We start from the raw sequence: 23,343 nt of genomic DNA on the forward strand, positions 1-23,343 counted from the left end.
CTTCACACCCCCTCACACACACCCTCACATACCCTTACCAGCACAGCAAAACACAACACAACACAACACAGCACAGCAAAACACAGCAAAACACAACACAGCACAGCAAAACACAGCACAACACAGCACAGCACAGCAAAACACAACACAGCACAGCAAAACACAGCACAGCAAAACACAGTACAGCACAACACAGCAAAACACAACACAACACAGCAAAACACAACACAGCACAGCACAACACAGCACAGCACAGCAAAACACAGCACAGCAAAACACAACACAGCACAGCACAGCACAGCAAAACACAGCAAAGCACAGCAAAGCACAGCACAGCAAAACACAACACAGCACAGCACAACACAGCACAGCACAACACAGCACAACACAGCACAGCACAACACAGCACAGCACAACACAGCACAGCACAGCAAAACACAGCACAGCACAACACAGCAAAACACAACATAGCACAGCACAGCAAAGCACAGCACAGGACAGCACAGCACAGCAAACCACAGCACAACACAGCACAGCAAAACACAGCACAGCAAAACACAGCACAGCAAAACACAGCACAGCACAACACAACACAGCACAGCACAGCAAAACACAGGACAGCACAGCACAGCAAAACACAGCACAGCACAGCAAAGCACAGCACAGCAAAGCACAGCAAAGCACAGCACAGCAAAACACAGCACAGCAAAACACAGCACAACACAGCACAGCTCAACACAACACAGCACAACACAACACAGCACAACACAGCACAGCAAAGCACAGCACAGCAAAACACAGCACAGCACAACACAGCAAAACACAGCACAGCAAAGCACAGCACAGCAAAACACAGCACAGCATAGCAAAACACAGCACAGCAAAACACAGCACAGCAAAACACAGCACAGCAAAGCACAGCACAGCAAAGCACAGCACAGCACAGCAAAACACAGCACAGCAAAACACAGCACAGCACAGCAAAACACAGCACAGCAAAGCACAGCACAGCAAAACACAGCACAGCAAAACACAGCACAGCAAAACACAGCACAGCAAAACACAGCACAGCAAAACCAAGCACAGCACAACCAAGCACAGCACAACCAAGCACAGCACAACCAAGCACAGCACAACCAAGCACAGCATAACCAAGCACAGCATAACCAAGCACAGCATAACCAAGCACAGCATAACCAAGCACAGCATAACCAAGCATAGCGTAATAAAGCACAACAAAACATAGCATAACAAAAAATAGCATAACAAAACACAACAAAACATAGCATAGCATAACAAAACATAGCATAGCATAACAAAACACAGCATAGCATAACAAAACACAACATAGCATAGCATAACAAAACACAACATAGCATAGCATAACAAAACACAACATAGCATAGGATAGCAAAACTAAACAAAACATGGCATAACAAAACATAGCATAGCAAAACATATAATAGCATAGCAAAACATAGCATAACAAAGCATAACAAAGCATAGCATAGCATAACAAAACATAGTATAGCATAACAAAACATAGCATAACAAAACATAGCATAGCATAGCATAACAAAACACAACATAGCATAACAAAACACAACATAGCATAGGATAGCAAAACTAAACAGAGCATAGCATAACAAAACAAAGCATAGGATAGCAAAACAAAACATAGCCTAACAAAACATAGCCTAACAAAACATGGCATAACAAAACATGGCATAACAAAACATAGCATAGCAAAACATATAATAGCATAGCAAAACATAGCATATCAAACACAACAAAACATAGCATAGCAAAACAAAGCATAGCATAGCAAAACATAGCATAGCATAAAGCATAACAAAGCATAGCATAACAAAACATAGCATAGCATAACAAAACATAGCATAGCATAACAAAACATAGCATAACAAAACATAGCATAGCAAAACAAAGCATAGCATAGCAAAACACAACACAACACAACACAACATAGCATAGCATAGCATAACAAAGCATAGCATAACAAACACAACAAAGCATTGCATAGCATAACAAAACAAAGCATAGGATAGCAAAAAAACATAGCATAGCATAACAAAACAAAGCATAGAATAGCAAAACAATACATTGCATAGCATAACAAAACATAGCATAACATAACAAAACAAAACATATCATAGCCTAGCAAAACATAACATACCAAACACAACAAAACATAGCATAACATAACATAGAAAAACAAAGCATAACACACACAACCACACACACACAACCACGCACACATAACCACAACCACACACACAACCACAACCACACACACAACTATCTATCTATCTATCGCCCTCACTCTATCTGTCTATCGATCTATCGCCCTCACTCTATCTGTCTATCGATCTATCGCCCTCACTCTATCTGTCTATCGATCTATCGCCCTCACTCTATCGGTCTATCGATCTATCGCCCTCACTTTATCGGTCTATCGATCTATCGCCCTCACTCTGTCTATCTATCGCCCTCACTCTATCTATCGGCCTCAGTCTATCTATCTAATCGCCCTCACTCTATCTGTCTATCTATCGCCCTCACTCTATCTATCTATGGGCCTCACTCTATCTAATCGCCCTCACTCTATCTATCTATCGCCCTCACTCTATCTATCTATCGCCTTCACTCTATCTTATCGCCTTCACTCTATCTTATCGCCTTCACTCTATCTTATCGCCCTCACTCTATCTATCGCCCTCACTCTATCTATCGCCCTCACTCTATCTATCGCCCTCACTCTATCTATCGCCCTCACTCTATCTATCGCCCTCACTCTATCTATCGCCCTCACTCTATCTATCGCCCTCACTCTATCTATCGCCCTCACTCTATCTATCGCCCTCACTCTATCTATCGCCCTCACTCTATCTATCTATCTAATCGCCCTCACTCTATCTATCTATCTATCTATCTATCGCCCTCACTCTATCTTTCTATCGATCTATCGCCCTCATTCTATCTATTTATTTAGATACTGATCGCCATCACTCTATCTATCTGTCTAGCTATCTATCGCCCTCACTCCTATCTATCTATCTATCTATCTATCTCGCTCACTCAATCTCTCTATCGCCCTCTATCTATCGCCCTCCCTCTATCTATCTATCGCCCTCACTCTATCTGTCTATCCCACTCACTCTATCTATCGCATCACCACAGCATCACTCAGCACCACCACAGCATCACTAAGGGGCACAACAACATCACTATGCGCTACCACAGGATCATTGAATGCCACAGCATCACTAGTCGCCACCACAACATCTCTCAGCCCCACCACAGCATCAATCTGTGCAACCATTTACCAACAACTGGGTCAAATATGATCTCTCAATGTTTCAAGCTTTATTACAAATGTCACAAAAAGAGGTTAGTATTTCACTTCTGTTCTTGGATTTTCGTCACAATAAAATACACTGAACATATTCTTCACAAAAGTTATTTACAAAAGTTTAAGCTATTGCCATTATAAATTACAATAACTTTTATTTAAGTATTAATTATTTAAAAAATTCAAAGCCATTGTTATTTGTAATATCAATACATCTAAGTCACGTGAATACAACACATATTGCATTACAAATGCTATAGGTGTCACAAGTTATAACTATTGGCATTGTAAATGACAAAGCTATTATTTTTGCTATTTTCAAAACCAACACATATATAAAAAATGTGTCATTTACAATACCAATAGCTCAAACTTTCCTAATGCGAGACCTTATGCATTGCAAATGCTTGTTCACTTGTCCACTGGATTCAAGATAGCCTGGCTGATGAGGATTATGAATCCGAAACCGGTCCCAGGATGCTTGTTTCCGGTCCAGGGAAGACATGGCTTGGCAGCTCGGGCCGGACTGTTCCCACGAGGCACAGGGTCAGACTGATTTGCATATAGCCATGTCTGAACTGGGGTGGCTGAGTGAACTAAAGAATGGTGATGGATTAAACCCAGATCAGTTGACTGGGGGTGAGTGTTTGATTTGTTCAAACGCTCCGTCCATCATCCCCTTTTGTATCGCTGTGTCTTACTACATGGCATAAGTTTACATCTACATTTACGGTTTTCAAAATATTTTTTACCTGTACCACAAAGAACCACTGTATGTCCTTGTTGTCTCTGAATTGTGCCAGAGGGTGGAATGACTAGATTCTGAACTCTTTAGTCTCTATGTGTTATGTCTAAAGATTCTGCGGTCCATACTAGCCTTTGAGAGAGAATCTGCATGTAGCGTCCATTAAAAGTTCATCTTTTCAAAGGTGGGCCAGAATGTATGGGCAACATTGACAGATAGTCTTCAGTGGCCCCAGGTGCACTGCTTTAGAGGGGAGACTGGCTCGAATGACCGTACAGTTTTGTGTTTATTCTTCGAAGTGGCTTCTCTAGAGGGCACCGTTCCGTAGGATTGGTCATGTTGCTCTTTCACCGTTAGTTTCTTCCTGTAACACTAAGAGGTGGTTTATAGACTCAGGCCTTGCATGGAAGTACACAAGTGCTTGTGTTCTGGTGCAGATATCTGAATAGTCAGCTAGACTGGCCTCCCCTCGCCTTCGAAGGACTCTTTGACCCTGTGGCTGTATGTGTGGTATTCCTTAGACCTCCTCTCGTCTTCGAAGGACTCTGTGGCTGTATGTGTGGTATTCCTTGGTCCTCCCCTCGCCTTCGAAGAACTCTTTGACCCTGTGGCTGTATGTGTGGTATTCCTTAGACCTCCTCTCGTCTTCGAAGGACTCTGTGGCTGTATGTGTGGTATTCCTTGGACCTCCCCTCGCCTTCGAAGGACTCTTTGGCTGTATGTGTGGTATTCCTTAGACCTCCTCTCGCCTTCGAAGGACTCTTTGACTCTGTGGCTGTAAGTGTGGTATTCCTTAGACCTCCTCTTGTCTTCGAAGGACTCTGTGGCTGTATGTGTGGTATTCCTTAGACCTCCTCTCGCCTTCGAAGGACTCTTTGACTCTGTGGCTGTATGTGTGGTATTCCTTAGACCTCCTCTCGTCTTCGCAGGACTCTGTGGCTGTATGTGTGGTATTCCTTGGACCTCCCCTCGCCTTCGAAGGACTCTTTAGCAGTATTTGTAGTATTCCTTGGACCTCCTCTCGCCTTCGAAGGTCTCTTTGACTCTGTGGCTGTATGTGTGGTATTCCTTAGACCTCCTCTCGCCTTAGAAGGACTCTTTGACTCTGTGGCTGTATGTGTGGTATTCCTTAGACCTCCTCTCGCCTTTGAAGGACTCTTTGACTCTGTGGCTGTATGTGTGGTATTCCTTGGACCTCCCCTCGCCTTCGAAGGACTCTTTGGCTGTATTTGTAGTATTCCTTGGACCTCCCCTCACCTTCGAAGGTCTCTTTGACTCTGTGGCTGTATGTTTGGTATTCCTTGTACCTCCTCTGGCCTTCAAAGGTCTATTTGACTCCGTGGCTGTATGTATGGTATTCCTTGGACCTCCCCTCACCTTCGAAGGACTCTGTGGCTGTATGTGTGGTATTCCTTGGACCTCCCCCCACCTTCGAAGGACACTTTGTCTCTGTCGCTGTATGTGTGGTATTCCTTGGACCTCCCCTCGCCTTCGAAGGACTCTTTGGCTGTATGTATGGTATTCCTTGGACCTCCTCTCGCCTTCGAAGGACTCTTTGGTTGTATGTGTGGTATTCCTTGGACCTCCCCTCGCCTTCGAAGGACTCTGTGGCTGTATGTGTGGTATTCCTTGGACCTCCCCTTGCCTTCAAAGGACTCTTTGGCTGTATTTGTAGTATTCCTTGGACCTCCTCTCGCCTTCGAAGGTCTCTTTGACTCTGTGGCTGTATGTGTGGTATTCCTTGGACCTCCTCTCGCCTTAGAAGGACTCTTTGACTCTGTGGATGTATGTGTGGTATTCCTTAGACCTCCTCTCGCCTTCGAAGGACTCTTTGACTCTGTGGATGTATGTGTGGTATTCCTTAGACCTCCTCTCGTCTTCAAAGGACTCTGTGGCTGTATGTGTGGTATTTCTCGGACCTCCCCTCGCCTACGAAAGACTCTTTGACTCTGTGGCTGTATGTGTGGTATTTCTTGGACCTCCCCTCTCCTTCGAAGGACTCCTTGGCTCTGTCGCTGTATGTATACGAATGGGCAAGTATTAAAGCTATACTTCTTTCCTCCCCTCAGGCCATCGGTGCAACATTGCTGATCAGTGCGGCCCCCTTCTTCATCCTCTTCCTCATTCCTGTGGAGTCCAACACTTCCAAGCACCAGTCGTTGCTGAAACTGCTGCTCAGCTTTGCCTCCGGGGGGCTCCTGGGCGATGCTTTTCTCCATCTTATACCACATGCCCTGGGTGAGTACCTCCTGTGCCAGATGGCTCCCCCAAGAAGTGTCTCCTGTGCTAGGGACAGTGCCTGGGATCTGCAACCTAGAAATATGGTGGCCCTATATATAGTACAGGGCGCAGTCTGTCACCACAGTGAAGGCCACTCTTTCTGCTCTGTATTGGTAAAAAAAAATCAACATTCTGTTGGCAAATTAATAAAATTTCAACAACTGTTTCTTATATTTTTGGCATAGAAATGTGTGTTTAATAGTCTTGTTACCGTAGGTCACCCTAGAGGTTGTCGTGATTAATAAATGGTTAGAACCCCAAGCTTGCCAGTGGCTTCTGAATTTCAAAGAATCGCCAACCCTTTGCACCACTCATCAGAGCTCCTTCCTCGGTGTGTTTGTAGACCGGATCAGGCGTTGTTTGCTGCGAAGCACTTGATGTGGGAGTTTTCTTTAAGGTACTACACCTGTCTTGACCTCATTTCCTGTCTCTTCCTAGTGCCGCACTCCACCCAGGAAGAAGGTGACAGTCACTCCCACGCCAAAGAAGATTCCCACGGCCATGGACACTCTCATGGAGGTAAAATGGCTTACCGTGGCACTTGGGCTCACAGCAGCAATACACAGAGCTCCTCTGCTCCTCTGGTTTCCTTAAATGGCGCGAGAATGCAGGTCTCTATCTGCTCCTTCCCCTTGGGTCTGTTACAGTAGGCGGTGCTTCCCCATGTGCACAGAGATGTTCATTTAATGTGCGGAAAAGAGATGAGGGTGGGTTAAGTAGCACATCATCGGCCCATGTGGAAGTTTGACGTGTGGGTACCCTTGTAGGCACACATGGCAGGTGGAATATTGTACAGTTTTTAAGCTGGTGTCTATTTTTCTCTTGGTTTTTCATGAGGTTTTCCTTTTGCTCCAATCACCCTCAGGTCATGATCACCTCCAGATGATGTCAGTGGGTCTGTGGGTTCTGGCTGGAATCGTGGCCTTCCTGGTGGTGGAGAAGTTTGTGCGACATGTGAAGGGCGGCCATAGCCATGACCACGGGCACAGTCATGCCCATGCTGATGGTATGTACTAAAGGCCGCACTGGCTTTGAGGAACCAATGCGCCTGTTCTATTTGTAAAATAGTTTAGGGAGACCACCTGCGACAGTCCTCTTGAGGTCTCTTACACTCCACTTCTCATCTGAGTACTGTTTTTTTCTGATGTACATGTTAAAGGGTGCTTAACTGCAGGATCATCTCAAAGCTAGTGATTTGGGCTACCCAACATAGTCTCGAGTGGAGGTTCTCTTAGTTTCGACTTTTTCTTCATGGCATAAAAAGCAGACAGCCTATTTCTTTTTTTATTATTATTAGAATTGCATGAAAAGCAATAGTACAACCGCGAAATGCGAGAAATTATTGTATACAATCAAGTGAAGTCCACTTTCTTAGTCAGTGCATGCATTCATCTACATCACTTCTTTGCATTTCCAAATTCAAGTATTATGCATGGAGGGACTGATCTCTGCATTTCAAAACAGTCCATGCAAACAGGAGGGAGGAAAAAAGAGGGGGAAAGGAAGTAAAAGTGAGAAGGAATGTGGGGGAAGGGGGTGCTGGTCTTCTAGGAGATGGAACACTATGCGCCCTTGGGGCTGTCATTGTTCTGTGCACAGGTCAGTTGTTTCCAACGCAATGCATACATTCAGTGGGGCTGGGTCTCATCTGGGCCCAGTGGGTGAAAATTTAGAATTCATATGGCCCTCGGCCGTGACTGTACGGGCATCAGTTCCCAATAATCTGTCAGATGCCCCTGACAGAGCGCTGCGTAGCCCAGCCAGTCAGCAGCCCGGAGACAGCGGCTTCTGCTCCAGCGCATGGCACCCGTTTCTTGGCAAGCATCAGCGCAGAGCCGCAAGCTTCCTGCCTGGAGCCATCACCGACTGCACATGTCCCAGAGAGCTGTCAGAGGGGATCGCTCAGATTCTTACTCAAGCATTACATCCAATGCAGCAAAGACACGCCCCCAATCGCTTGCAACTTCTGGGCAGGTCCAAGCTAGATACAAAAAGTCAGCCTCCGGTGCCCGGCATCTCACACACCTTGCGTCTTCAGTCAAACCAGCCCTATGTAGCCAGACAGGGCTTCTATAGATGCGATGAAGGAACTTGAAATGGATTAATCACAATCTATAGTTAGGAAAGAAGTCTCTACCCTTGCTCTTCCTTCATGGGGGCACCTAATAACTCCTCCCATCCCTTGCGTGCTGCCGGTATGAATCTTGGCGCCTCATGCTGCATCCCCGCGTACAGCCGGGTGATGAGTTTGCGTGGAGAAGGGTTATTTAAACAAGCATTGGCATAGCCAATAGGTCTCGCCTTTGGGACCTTATAAGTGTTTAGCAGCCATGCAACAGTTAATGTCGTTGCACCAAGGATATTGTGCTGCATAACTATATACTTGTATGTTTTGAAAGGCGAGACGTATTGGCTATGGCAATGTGGGCTGCTAAATTCATATCTTTTGCATAGATCGCCGCCTAGTGTTGGGTCCGGATGATTGCACATTGTTGTCCTGGAAGAGTCTTCGTAGTATCACGAGATAGGTGGCTCCTCCCCTGGACTACAGTGCGCATGGGCATCGACTCCATCCCCAGATTGTTTTTTTCCGCCATTGGGTTCGGATGTGGTTTCGACGTCTCCTTGTCGGAATCGAAAGAACTTACTTCTTTAAGGCCAAAAGGCCTTCGTACCTGCGTCGGTATTGTTCGCGTGCGGTCTCGAGCTTCATCCGACTCTTCGGGTCGGAATTCTGCGGAGTCGACTAACTCTTCGGACATCGAGGCCCTCTCGTCGCAGCAAGACACCGACAATCTTACCATGGAACGGAGTCCGTTCAAGTTCTGCCCCGTCTTTGGGTCCAAGTACCCACATATCGACATGCATCCAGTCTGTAACAAATGCCTCTCGCCGGACCACAACGAGGACAACTGCATGGCCTGCTCAAAGTTCAGGTCAAAGAAAACGCTCAAGCTTCGGCGCGCCTCGAGGCCCGGCGAGCGGCTCCGGCACCCGACGACATATTCGACGACCCCGCAGAAGAAGGCCGAAGCCATCATCTTCAGATTTCACCACCGTCGACGGAGGTCGAGGCCGATCCCGAAGAACACATCGAAGGACAGAGCCAAGACCTTGAATACGTCGAGGAGGTAGGGGACGACGAAGAAGTTTATGGGGCCGCGGAAGATAGCTCGGAGGAAGAGCTATGCCCCGAAAGTTACATGATTCAGCCGCAGGTCACGGGATCGCCACTCGGCCTTACCCACGACCCTGAACCGCTGTCCCCAGCCCCGCCTTCTGGCCCGGCCGCGGACACACCAGCGGAGACGCCATTGCGCGTATCGAAACCGAAACCAAAACCTTCGGAATCGACGGCACCAAAGATGGCCGACGTCCCATCGAAAACTAAACCGAAACCTTCGGATTCGACAACACCTAAAATGGCCGACGCACCATCAAAAATAACAAAGCCTGCTCCCTCCTCGACTCCGTCGCCCTCCGGCCCTCCGAAGTCGAAGAAAGCTGTCGAGTCGACAGCGCCGCAGAAGGTGGCCAAGGACCCGTCCTCGAAGAAGGTCGTCCAGCACGTGTCGAGCTCGGTTACGCCGGCAAAGTCCACTAAAGCTGTCGAAGCAAAGTCAGCACAGGACCACGACCCGAAGTCCGGAGGCACTGCGCATCGGCACAAAGACACCAAATCTAAAGCAACGGGGGCACGGACCGTTGCAGCCGAAGATTCGTCGGAGGCCAACTCGTCGCCACCGAGGTCCTCCGATAGTGGCAGACATGGGCCATCGGTTACCAAACCCTCTGCTTCATTCACAAAGCAGGTCACTGACTCCCTCAAATGTGTTCGGGAGAAGGCTTCGACGTCACCAACTCACACGCCATCGGGTCCGAAACCGGTGGACGCACCTGCGAAGACTTCAACCAAGCTTCTTTACACTCTGCCGCCGAAGGTGGCACCGAAGGCATTTGCACCCAAATCAGTGCCGAAGATCACTGAAACGTCAGAACCTTCGACACAAAGTGGCCGATTGGCTCGGCATCAAGCATCAGAAGAACACTCTGAGCATTACATCGATGCCGACACCGGGAAATTGACCCTCTATAAACAAAAGATCACTTCCCAACCATTGGAATCCTATGTCATTCCACTGAAAAAGAAAAGGCCGGCACAGGACATTCCTGCCCTTGTTGAACCTATTCAGCCTCCACCAAGGAGGAGTCCATCACCTTCCCCCAACCAGTCAGGGGGAGAGGACGATAACCAGGATGAACAGTACAATTTCCCAGCTGACAATGACCCTGATGTACAACAGGACTCATATGACGACACTGGCGACCAGGGAGGCCATCAGGTGGTACAGGACCCACAAGGTTTTGGGGCACGTACATCCCCAACTGAGGATTCAGCGGCATTTAATGCCTTGATAGAGCGGGCAGCTGCGAATCATGATGTGGACATGCATGCTGACCCGGTGGAAGAAGATTTTTTGTTTGACACTTTCTCTGTCTCAGAGAGAACAGTTAAGACACTTCCTATGCTAAAAGGTGTCCTTAAGCATGCCCCAGAGATCTTTAAGGAACCTACCAGGGCGAGAGTGGTGAACCCACGTATCGAAAAGAAATACAGACCGGCACCTGGGGACCCTGCATATATTCGGGGACAGTTGCCTCTGGACTCGCTGGTGGTCGCCAATGCCCGCAAAAGGGCGAACTCCCAGACAACGGGTGAAGCTCCTCCCCCAGACAAGGAGTCGAAGGTGCTTGAGGCATCGGGGAAAAGGGTGGCTGCGCAGGCTGCCAATATCTGGCGTATATCGAACACACAGGCACTATTGGCACGATATGATAGGGCGCATTACGACACCCTAGAGCAGCTCCTTCAACACCTACCTGATCAGTTTAAGGAGGGAGCCAAAATGCTCATACAGGAGGGAAAGCTCATTTCAAACGCTGCAATAAAGTGTGCACTTGATGTGGCTGATACAGCGGCTAGGGCGATTAACACTAGCGTCATGTTAAGGCGACAGGCATGGCTTCGCATATCAGGCTTTAAGCCTGACATTCAAACAACAATACTCAACCAGCCCGTTAATCCTGACAGACTGTTTGGCCCAGATGTTGACACCACCCTCGAAAAAATTAAAAAAGACAATGAGACAGCTAAGTCCATGGGGGCGCTTCAGTCTCAACAGTTCAGGGGGAGCACTTTTCGTCGCTCAGGTGCACGTGCTGTTACCAGAGGACACTTGGGTCAACAGACACAATTCACGAAAGGTGGCGCACAATCCTCGTACCCCAAACAGGGCAGAGGAGGTTACATAGGTAATAGTGCCAAGGGCAGAGGCAGAGGAAACAACAACTCCCGTTCCTCTGCCGCCAACAAACAGTGACTCTGTCACTGCCCCCCGACCATCCAACACCTGTCGGGGGGAGACTCCAGCAGTTCCTGCCAGTCTGGACATCCATCACCACAGACAGGTGGGTAAGACAGCTTATCCAGTACGGTTATTGTTTGGAGTTGACCTCCACTCCACCCAACATTCCCCCAAGACAACATCCTATGTCGGCAGAGCACTTGCACTTATTGCAGCAGGAAGTAGTGGTGATGCTGCAAAAAGGCGCAATCGAGCTCGTGCCGGTGGAGGAGGAAGGCACAGGGGTCTATTCCCTGTACTTCCTTATCCCAAAGAAGGACGGATCCCTCAGACCCATTCTGGATCTACGCCCCCTCAACCTCTATATACTGTCAGACACTTTCCCATGCTTACACTGCAACAGATTCTTCCCCTGCTAAACCAAGGGGACTTCCTAGCAACCTTGGACCTCAAGGATGCTTATTTTCACATACTACTCCACCCATCCCACAGAAAATACCTCAGGTTCACCATCCACAACAGCCATTATCAGTTCAAAGTCCTACCCTTTGGAGTGACCACTGCCCCCAGAGTGTTTACAAAGTGTCTGGCGACAGTTGCGGCGCACCTCAGGAGACAGAACATACATGTCTACCCTTACCTAGACGACTGGCTCATTCAAGCAAAGTCGGAACAGAAGTGCGCCGCAGACATGTCCCACACCATTCGCCTCCTTCACAGTCTGGGGTTCTCGCTGAACTACCCAAAGTCGCACCTTCAACCAGCCCATGTGCGGCAGTATCTGGGCGCAACAATAAATACCCTGACTGCTATGGCTCAGCCAAACCCGGTCAGGATCAACAACATTCAGTCGCTGATCCAGAGGTTCAGACCGCAACACTCACTACCAGCGAGAGTGTTCATGCAGTTGATAGGCATGATGGCCTCCTGCATCTTCATAGTCCCGCACGCACGGTTGCATATGCGTCCGCTCCAAGAATGCTTAGCAAATCAGTGGACACAAGCTCGGGGACATCTGACAGACCTAGTGTTGGTGACCGGTCGGGCATACAACTCTCTGCATTGGTGGAATCCACACAACCTTTGCAAGGGACGACCGTTCCAAGAGCCTGTGCCACAGATTATCCTAACAACGGACGCATCTCTCCAAGGGTGGGGAGCTCATGTGCTCCACTACACGGTGCAGGGACTGTGGACAACTCTGCAACAGAAGTTGCACATCAACTACCTGGAATTGATGGCAATCTTCATGGCGCTCAAGTCCTTCAAGGTACATCCGTGCAACAAAGTCGTGTTGATCCGGACGGACAACATGACAGCCATGTACTACATCCAGAAGCAGGGAGGTACTCACTCGCCACAGCTGTCTCATCTGGCTCAGAGCATGTGGAAGTGGGCCATTCAGAGGAACATTTTCCTCATGGCAGAACACCTCCCGGGCAAGGACAATCAGATGGCGGATCTGCTCAGCAGATACAGCCATCAAATGCACGAGTGGGAGTTACATCCCTCAGTACTCCACCCGTACTTCCAGCAATGGGGTCATCCAGAGATAGACCTGTTTGCCACAAGGGAAAACGCAAAATGCCAAAGCTTTGCCGCCAGGTTCCCTCACCCAGAATCGCAGGGGAATGCGATATGGATGAACTGGTCAGGCAGATTTGCGTACGCTTTTCCCCCAGCGCCTCTCATTCCGCTGGTGGCAAGAAAGATAAAGCAACACTCGATGACGCTCATTCTAGTTGCTCCAACGTGGGCACGCCAACCATGGTACACCACGTTTCTAGAACTTTCCGTGGTACCGCATCAAAGGCTGCATCTCTCTCCAAGCCTCTTGACGCAGAGCCATGGCGACATTCAGCATCCAGATCCGCAACAGCTCAACCTGGCGATCTGGCTCCTGAGGTCCTAGAGTTTGGCTACCTCAACCTGCCTCCTGAATGCATGGATATCATACGAGAGGCGAGAAAGCCCACTACCAGAGCTTGCTATGCAGCAAAATGGAAGCGGTTTGTCATTTACTGTACAGAACACAATATCGACCCGCTGGATGCATCCATTCCTAACATCATCTGCTATTTGTTACATCTTTACAAATGCAATCTAGCGAACGCTTCCATTCGGATACACTTATCCGCCATAGCGGCTTATCTCCAGAACAGGCAGGATCTCTCTGTTTTCAGAGTGCCTGCCTTTAAAGCCTTCCTGGAGGGACTGAAACGAGTCATTCCTCCGAGAACACCACCAGCTCCAGTGTGGAACCTCAATGTGGTCCTCACTAGGCTGATGGGCCCACCTTTTGAGCCACTGCACTCCTGCGAAATTCAGTTCCTGACATGGAAAGTGGCTTTTCTCATTGCTATTATATCGCTCAGGCGTGTTAGTGAGCTGCAAGCGCTCACAATCCAGGAGCCATTCATACAAATTCATTCAAACAGGGTAGTACTACGCACTTACCCCAAATTCCTTCCGAAAGTGGTGTCACAGTTTCATATCAACCAAACTATTGACCTGCCCGCATTCTTTCAAAACCCACAAACAGTGGCGGAAAGAATGCTCCATACATTGGACGTTAGGAGGGCGTTGATGTACTACATTGACAGAACACAACACTTTAGGAAAACACAACAGCTTTTTGTTGCCTTCTCAGCCCAGCACAAAGGCAACCCTATTTCCAAAGCAGGAATAGCCAGATGGATTGTTAAGTGCATTCAAATCTGTTATCAAAAAGCTAAACGTACTTTAACGGTCCCCCCAAGAGCGCACTCCACACGCAAGTTGGGGGCCTCCATGGCCTTCCTGGGGAACATTCCTTTGGAAGACATTTGTAGAGCAGCCACGTGGGCTACACCGCACACATTTACCAGACATTACTGTGTCGATGTGCATTCCAAGCAGCAAGCAGCTGTAGGACAGGCTGTTCTCAAGACACTTTTTCAGACTTCTGCAGCTGGCACGGGCAACCGCCGTTAATGGAGGGACTGCTATGTATTCTATGCAAAAGATATGAATTTAGCAGCCCACATGCCTCGAACTGAATATGCTACTTACCAGTATGCATCTGTTCTTGGCATGTAGGGCTGCTAACATTCATATCGCCCACCCTCCTCCCCGGTGCCCGTAGCGGCTGCAGATACTTTCTTGCATTCAATCATTAGCATGGACATCCTTTACACTATTTCACTCCATCTCTGCCACAATGGCTAAAAACAATCTGGGGATGGAGTCGATGCCCATGCGCACTGTAGTCCAGGGGAGGAGCCACCTATCTCGTGATACTTCGAAGACTCTTCCAGGACAACAATGTGCAATCATCCGGACCCAACACTAGGCGGCGATCTATGTAAAAGATATGAATGTTAGCAGCCCTACATGCCAAGAACAGATGCATACTGGTAAGTAGCATATTCATTTTATAGCATAACTGAAGTTTCTAAACACTACTACAAAGTAATGAATTGTGTGCTACTGAAAAATCTTGTTCCAGCTTTTTTGCTTAAAAAGCACATGGGGAACAACTTTACAATTAGTTTTAATGCTAAAGTAGCCTGAAGGCTAAAAATATAAAATGTACCTTCTGAGCAATGTGCAGTAATATTTTTTTTAGCATATATAAAACACCAAATTAGAGCTTTGTAGTTTGGATTTTATTTTTGAGCTATTGGCATTCCTAATATGTGTTGTTTTTTGGCACATTATAAGTGTGTAACCAAAGATATTGGCAATGGTTTCTCCATGAACAACTGACAAATGTTTGTTAGTTTAAATTTTATTGCAAGAATGTGTTGTTAAAAACATAATGGCCTCAGAAATCTGTGCACACACAGCATCCACCGGTTCAAATTAAAGCAGGGCTGACTCTAAGTTTCATCCTTCCTATAACTTGAGAAGAGAGGCAGCATGTGCTAGGAGAGAGTACTTGTTTATTTGGTGTGTGCAGAGAGCAGCCCCTGTTTTAATGTATTATACAAAAATACATGCTAGACAATACTTTTAACAAAGTACGATTTTTTTTTAGTACAGCTGCTAGATATGTAGCACAGTAATTGGCAGAGATCACCAAAAAGCCACAAAGTTGTTTAAAAGGAACCGGTTGACAAGGGAGGGCGAGGGAGAGGCAGGCAGTGGAAGGGAAAGTAAAGAAATATAAACAAGCGCACGCGGCCACGTTAATTACAGATGGCCCCTGCGCGCCACTGCTCGCTCCCGCAAGGTGGATAACACCACAAGCACGAGTGCTTGAAAAGTGCAGACCGATTTTCTAAAGGTCATATCCTAGAGCAGCGCATGCACGCTGCATTAGGCTCGACCTAAAAATCTTCGAGGACCTGAAACGGGAGGTGCCGCCAGAAGGTAGACTCATCTCGCTCTCAGTGCGGAACGAATCTGGAAGTAAGTAATTCTGTCAAGCAATCCGCTATCCTCCTCCGTGAGCACTCCGTCAAGCGGAACGAAGGTCCCCTCGGGAAACACATCCCCCATTATACAGATTCGGAGCTTGTCCAATCTCCGACATGCTCCTGCATCCTCAAGGAACAGCAGTTCCAGGTGCCGCAGCAAGGGCACAGAGGCGGGGCCTGTTCCTTAATTTAGAGCATTGTGGTAGTATTTCTCTGGTGCAAATAACATGGACTGTGTAGACTAATTACATGCCTTACCCATGTAGGTGCAAAGGTGAGCTCAACCGAAGAAGATGATGGCGATGGTCCGGATAATAAAGCAGACCGTGTGAGACAGAGGAAGAAGGGCAGCGGCACAGACAAGTCCAAGAGTATATCTCCAAAGTCGCAGGAGGCAGCCCCAGGAAGCGGTGAGAGGACTGGAATCAAGGCCTAACGCAGGGCTGAGTTTTACAATGGGGCATTCTCTTGCATACATCTGTACCAAAAGGCATGTGAAGGCAGTATGTAAGAGGTCTGGAAATCAGTGGCAGTATATGGCTGTTTGGAGTGTGGTTATTGGTGGGTAGTAGATTGTCTCATTGAGTAGGCCATGCACTGGGGAATTAGTGGCTGGATTATGTGTTATAAGGACAGTGTTGATTTTCAGCACCAGGTACTGAGCCTACAGACGGGACAAGGTGAGGTGGGTTGTTGGTTCTAGCTGTGATAGGTGACTTCTGTATTATGGGCCGGAGTGGCGGTATTGATGGAATGGTTATGTGTATGAATGTGTTCTAACGGGGACCGTGTAGCAGAGCAAGTTTTTCATGATGTGAAAATACATCTCATACCCACCGTTCTTTCCCACTTCAGAAATGAAGGTATCTGGCTACCTGAACCTTGCTGCTGACTTCACCCATAACTTCACCGACGGCTTGGCGATTGGCGCTTCCTTCTTGGTCAGCACCAACGTTGGCATTATTACCACTATCACCATCCTGCTGCACGAGGTTCCCCATGAGATCGGAGACTTTGCTATCTTGGTGCAGTCCGGCTGCACCAAGAAGAAGGTAAGGATCTCTGGTTGCCCTTTTCTTCCGGGCCTCTGGAAGTCTGCAGCTGTCTCTTGTGTGTCCTGTGTACTGCCTTCTTTCCTCACTTTGGTATGTACAGATCTCCCCAGTATGCATTTCTGTAGCTCATGCAGTAGCCTCTCATCCTCTGGCATGCACCTCAGTCTGAATGCTTTTGGTTATTCACTTACAGCCTTACTCACACTTTAATCTGATTCTCACTAGCCCTCAGATGAGGCCGCCACATAACCTCTCTCTTACTCATCCTTTTTTGGTGCTATAGCAATGATTCCTTGAGACCGGAAACACTTTTTAGCAGCAGAATCCTTTAACTTGTATGTTATACTATCTTGCTGAAAATACTTCTGAGGTGCTCATTCACCCTTGAACTTATTATCCAGAGCCAGACCCTTAATAATGAGACGTACAGTAAAGAAAGGAAGTAGTTAGACCGCCTGACAGAAGAGCCATTTCTAAACTCTCATCCAAGTTTTCTTAAGCAAGCATGGTGCCCTGGAAGAGAATTCCGGTTTTGGCTGGCAACGCCAAGAATCTACAGCTGGCAGCCCATTTTGGCAAACTTGAGTATAGTCACAAGTGTAATGGAGGAAGAACACTGGCTCTGGAGGGTTGATCTGGTTTGATAGGCCCCTGAATCAAAGGCCACCTGTGATCCTGTGATGGCCCCTGAATGAAAGGCCACTTGTGATCCTGTGATTCCCAATATAGCAAATTTTTTACCGTCTTCATCCAGACATGGTAAAATTTTTCTCCAGAATCTTCACATGATGTGAGCATTTACAAACAAGTACTGAAAATGGATTTCTGTGCCCTGACTTGCACAGAATCATTTGGGGGCCACCAAGAAGGCCATATAAGTCAAGCCACAGGTTTGCTTCCAGAAGATCTGTTTTACCTGCATTGATTTTTTAGTCAATTTCTGCCCTTCGACTACACAAGTGGACGTTACGCAGTGTTGGAATTGCACGCCACACAAAAGATCTCCTTCCAACTCAGTATCATCACCATGCATAAAGGTTCACACCTCTTGAGTAGATGAGCTTGGCCTGAGGACTTGCATACAGATTAAAGAGGTGTGGTGAGTGACCACACATTTGAGTGAGGTATTTATGGCAGAGAAGAGTAGAAATCTAACTGATTAGCAAACAGTGAATTGTGCCCCTGCAGACAGCTCGATAGGATGCTATCATTGACGGCATAAAATGCAGCAGAGAGATCTAACAATCCCAACATGCTGCGACCAGCAGCTAGCCAAAAGTCATCAAGGATGGCAAGCAGCACAGACTCTATGCAGTGGGCCGGGTATACCCTGCCTGGAAGGGCAGGGGATATATGTGAATTACATACAGCTGAGCAGCAACATGATCTTGCAGAACCTATGCTTCAGCAGGCAGCGATGATCTAGGCCTAAATCGACAAGATGTACAATAGTCACTCCACGTTGTTGTCCTTCGGAGATTAGGGCGACCGGCCTATGGGCACGATAGCATGCTTTTCGCTTCCACTTGTGGCCGTCAGTAGTCTTTTGTTATTTCCCTTGTGTCCAGCTACAGTAATTGGCCGTAAAGGTCCATCGGTGGTGTCGCATGAGTTTCCCTTACTCTTTTTGAGTGCATTTGTGACCTCTCATTCTATCGGGGTTGGGACTCCCTCTGATCCGAGTTACCTTGGCCCTTTGTCTCGATCCGCTCTCTCTACAGTTGAAGTGCTGCTGATTCTTAATTGTTTACTGACTCTCTGCCCTGAACTTCACACAGGAAGTTAGGGTTCTCATAGGGCACCTTGATCCCCATACCCCATTTTTCCTTCTGTCCAAGCTATAATGCTGCATCTGTTCACACATCACCCAAACCCTCTGGCCTTATCTCTGTCATTCTCCTACCAGGCGAAGGTTCTTCAGCAGCGTGCACTTCGCCCTGAACTTCCCTGTTTCCTTTTTTTCCTTTTCTTCTTGGCAATGGCCCTGCAGCGACTCACACTAAACCCTGACACTGTATACATGTTTCCTTATGCCCTGGTACTGCAGCTGCTCATTCAAAACCCTGACACTCTACATTTTTCCTCTCCGCATGCCCTGGCGCTGCAGCGACTCTCCCTAAACCCCGACACTGTATACATGTTTCCTTATGCCCTGGTGCTGCAGCTGCTCATTCAAAACCCTGACACTCTACATTTTTCCTCTCCGCAGGCCATGATGCTGCAGCTGACCACAGCAGTAGGGGCCCTGGCGGGCACCACTTGCTCCTTGTTGGCAGAAGGCATTGGTGAGGCTGCTACAGTCTGGATCCTGCCCTTCACAGCTGGTGGCTTCATCTACATTGCAACAGTGTCTGTCATCCCAGAGCTGCTCAAGGACTCGCGGCCCTTGCAGTCCCTCCTGGAGATCTTGGGCCTCCTGCTGGGCGTGGGCATGATGGTGCTCATCGCCCAGTATGAATAAGAACCGGACGCCCGGGTTCTGGGCCTGTGACCGCGCCGAGGCCAGAACTGTAGCGTGTCCTTTCGCGCAGGACACTGGGTATTAAGCTGAACTCTTCCCCTCTCCGAGGAGACTGAGGTTACATGTGAGGGTTTTTAATGACTTCGCTAATATTTTTGGAATCAGGACCAAATGCTTGCCAGCGGTTAGGCTATCATGACAAAAATTAAAGGAATACTCGCCTCTTTGTCTTCTACCCCTAATACAGGTCCTGGAGAGAACGTTTGCGCAACACGACGTCAACTCTGGAACTTTGGGCTGATGGGGTCAAGTCCTGGTTGTAAGGGACAATTGTGGATCATATAGTGATATGTAAATTAATTTTCAGAGAAATGTGTATTAACTAGCTTTGGGGTTTCTGTGTAAAGTAGGCTGGCGCTTTCCTTTAACAGACAGGAACCCAGGGTGAAATTACTTTTTTAGAAAGTTACATTAATTAAACTGCCAACACTGTTCCACCTTTAGGTGGGTGAAGTGGAGGCTTGATGGGGAAACCTGTTGTCTTTTGGCGTTCGGAGGGAATGGTATTTTTTTACTCTTTATTTTTGTTCCCGGGCGACCCACATTTTGTACAACTCTAGTCTAGAGCCCTTTTGAAATGCATATGATTCTGAAATCTGAGAAGGTGGTGTTAATAAAAAAACAAATAACAAATAATGGTGATGCGCCTCGATTGTAGATCAGAAAACCTCAACAGGTTTGCGCAATATGTCGATTGACGTTGAGGGTTAGCCACATTTTTAATACAGCACCTATGCCACTACCAGGCGAGAGCAGTGGAGGGTGCAGAATCTTAGTGATTGCTGCAAGAGCACAGGAACAGAGCTGGGGTGATGTCTGGCTGCTCCTGTTCTGTTGTAATTAGCAGTATTTTCCTGGCGCAAAATGCATCCTTGGGCTCACCCCGAGGGTGAAACATGCATACACACTTCAACACACACTTAAAAAGGGGTGCCTAAAATAATGGACGCCTAGGTAAGATAATAGTGGTCTACTGTATAACTTACTCACAACACATTACCTTGCTGTTTATATAGTTTGAGTGCCACAGAAATATACCTTCAGGTGAATACACAGTTTATAACAGAATCTCCATACCATACTTTGTTCACAGACCTTCCAAGACATGAGATAGTGACATAGTATATTTTCCTGTTATTGTCTGTGGAATTAATAATTCAAATTAGCAACCAATTACCAACCACAACTCTGATCCTGTTGAACTAGGAGTCAACAATACTTGTCCTTGCATTCATACCTAAAAGCTGACTTGCACCAAGAGACCCACTTCCATAGTCCTATGTTTTAAACAACTATAATGAATCTATCAGCATCCAGACTTAGAAACCTTTATTGCTCAGTTTTTTGTTTTGTTTTAAAACTGTAAATGCAACAGTTGGTTTCTGAAGCTTCAAGCCTCCATTGGGATTATTATTGTAGTATTATTTAATTTTTGTGTTTTGATAACCAGATAAAGGTCAGTACTCCTTGTGTGTATACATAAGATGAGGAGGACAGGAGGGTATCTCTAAGTAGTCTTGGTGTGTATGCTGGTGTCTGTCTAGATCTTTCATCATTTGCAAGAGGTGGGGAGCCGGGGAAATCTTTTTATTTTAAACGACGCGGGCAACTACAATTTATTTTAGGTAACTGCAAAAATGTAATATTGCTTTTAACACTATTTCTTTTTTAATGTTAAGGGCATATGCAGAGAGTGCAGCAGCATAAAGAAAACAAAGTAAGTCTCCTAGGTCATTGAATCCATGACCCCAGGAGAGTTTGCCATTTTTTTAAAGCGCTCCAAGCTGGAGCTGTAAGCTCTTCAGCTGGTGTGCAGAGACCTCCAGTGGTTGGTTCGATCTCTGCGCTTTGTTGCCTGAAAAATGTTTAAAAAAAGACTTGAAGACATGTTTAATGTTTTTTTTTTTTAAATAATACTTTTATTGAATTTTGTGTGTTGCAATCACTATTATTAAACATTGCACTGTGTGAATTCATGAAATATACATCTGACTATATTTATTGGTGACTTTTTTAATAAGTCAGTAGGTCTATTTGCTGGCCCCTTGATAAAGCCAATAAGCCCACCACTCTATATTTTGACTCTTTCACAAAGCCAGTAGGTCTGCCTTACTTAAAATAACACCCTTTATATAGGTACATGGCATAGCTTCTGTGGTTGCAGGGTGTTGGGCAAAGGGACTGGCCCCATCCTCATACCATACACTACTAGGAGTGGGTTTCTGTAGATCTTTGGGCACAGAATAGGCCGGTTCCTCTATCCCTCGCCACCACACACTAGTTGCCTGGATATGAATTTACCTTGAAAAAATTAAAAGACAATAGGCGTTTGGCAAAACAGAAACAAGTTGTTTTAATTTAACGCATCGGTCAGGAGAGCCTCAACAGAGTTGCGTCTGAAGACAGTTGTAGAGATGGGTCTCTTCATTAGGAAACAGCAGGAGACACATATGTTGAGTTGAAGGTAGCTTTATTAGGACATGAAGTTGTAGACACTCCATCCAGAGAACCAGCTTAACTGCCACACAAGCAGTTCCAACCCAGTGCCTAGCACTGCACCCCACATACCAGAATGTGAGGCACAGGTATATTCAGGACACCACACTTCCTCCCCCCCCCCCCCCCCTTCACCATCCAAAATAAAGTTACAAACTTTGTACAAGCTTTTCCAAACCAGAACTACATATAAGGGAGGTTAGAGGCAAGGAACAAACATAACCAAAGAAAAACAATATGAAACTCTGCAGCTGATAGACATGACCACACAGTGTAAAGGGCAGAAGACTTAAGAAACGTAATCTTGCTAATGTCGAGGAGTACACTTCAAACGACAAGGCCTACCACCTCTTTCTTTCACAATGGTCTCTTCTGGAACAGGATTTTGAGCTGCAGCACAATCAGAGAGGCAGTAGCAGCCGTGGATGTAACCAGACTTCTGTAGTAGGGGATCTCTGTGTATAGTCATAATCTAGTGAATAGTCCCGCCCATGTGCGTGGACCCCGGAGCAATCAAAAATAATCTCTTAGAGTGTCGAAAAATGCAGAAATGCACAGACACTTAAGAGAGAATTTAAAGACAGATAATGCAGCCTATCAAAGGCTACACTGTCCAGTACTTCAACTAGAAATTCCACCCAAAAAATCCACAAAACAGCAAAGCCTGTACAGATTTCCCTTGCTTAAACAGCAAAAACCCTCTGGAATGATAGAGAGGAGGACCTGGACAGACAAGCCCCATAGGCTGCCATTATGTGGCTCAGAACAGGATACTGTGCCTTTAAGAGAACCTTCCAGAATCTTCAGAGTATCCCAGAATGCCCTGCAGGTCCCATTTACTCTCAGTTCTTTTTTCCGGCTCCTGCCAGCAGGACCCTGGAGCATTGAGCTCTCCCTTTTTAAGGGTTTCTTGGTGATTTTTTCACTTTATTGTTCAAGTTTAAGTGCTTTTAGTACTTTGGTGCTGTTCTTCTTGGTGTTTTGCTCCTTTGGAAGTCAAATATGCCTGCCTTATTTGACAAGTGCCCGGAGTGCTCCAGGAAGAAGGCAAAATCAGACTCCCATGAGGTGTGTATCCTCTGCCTTCCCTCTTCCCACATCCCAGAGGAG

General features: G+C 46.9%; 1 protein-coding gene across 3 annotated transcripts in view; it reads left to right on the plus strand.

The window, feature by feature from the left end:
* The window catches only part of SLC39A7 (solute carrier family 39 member 7), an 82,616-nt gene extending 60,898 nt beyond the window's left edge, over positions 1 to 21,718 (plus strand). For all 3 annotated transcript variants that reach the window (XM_078641602.1, XM_078641603.1, XM_078641601.1), the window contains 6 exons: positions 6,185 to 6,353; positions 6,834 to 6,914; positions 7,261 to 7,401; positions 16,428 to 16,571; positions 17,017 to 17,213; positions 19,426 to 21,718. In XM_078641602.1, the coding sequence (XP_078497728.1) occupies positions 6,185 to 6,353; positions 6,834 to 6,914; positions 7,261 to 7,401; positions 16,428 to 16,571; positions 17,017 to 17,213; positions 19,426 to 19,677 (984 nt within the window). In that variant the 3' untranslated portion in view covers positions 19,678 to 21,718. The remainder of the gene's footprint in view (positions 1 to 6,184; positions 6,354 to 6,833; positions 6,915 to 7,260; positions 7,402 to 16,427; positions 16,572 to 17,016; positions 17,214 to 19,425) is intronic.
* The last annotated feature ends 1,625 nt before the right edge of the window (positions 21,719 to 23,343 follow it).

The sequence above is a fragment of the Lissotriton helveticus genome, chromosome 5_1, assembly GCF_964261635.1.
Source record: "Lissotriton helveticus chromosome 5_1, aLisHel1.1, whole genome shotgun sequence".
Taxonomy (NCBI): Eukaryota; Metazoa; Chordata; class Amphibia; order Caudata; family Salamandridae; genus Lissotriton; species Lissotriton helveticus.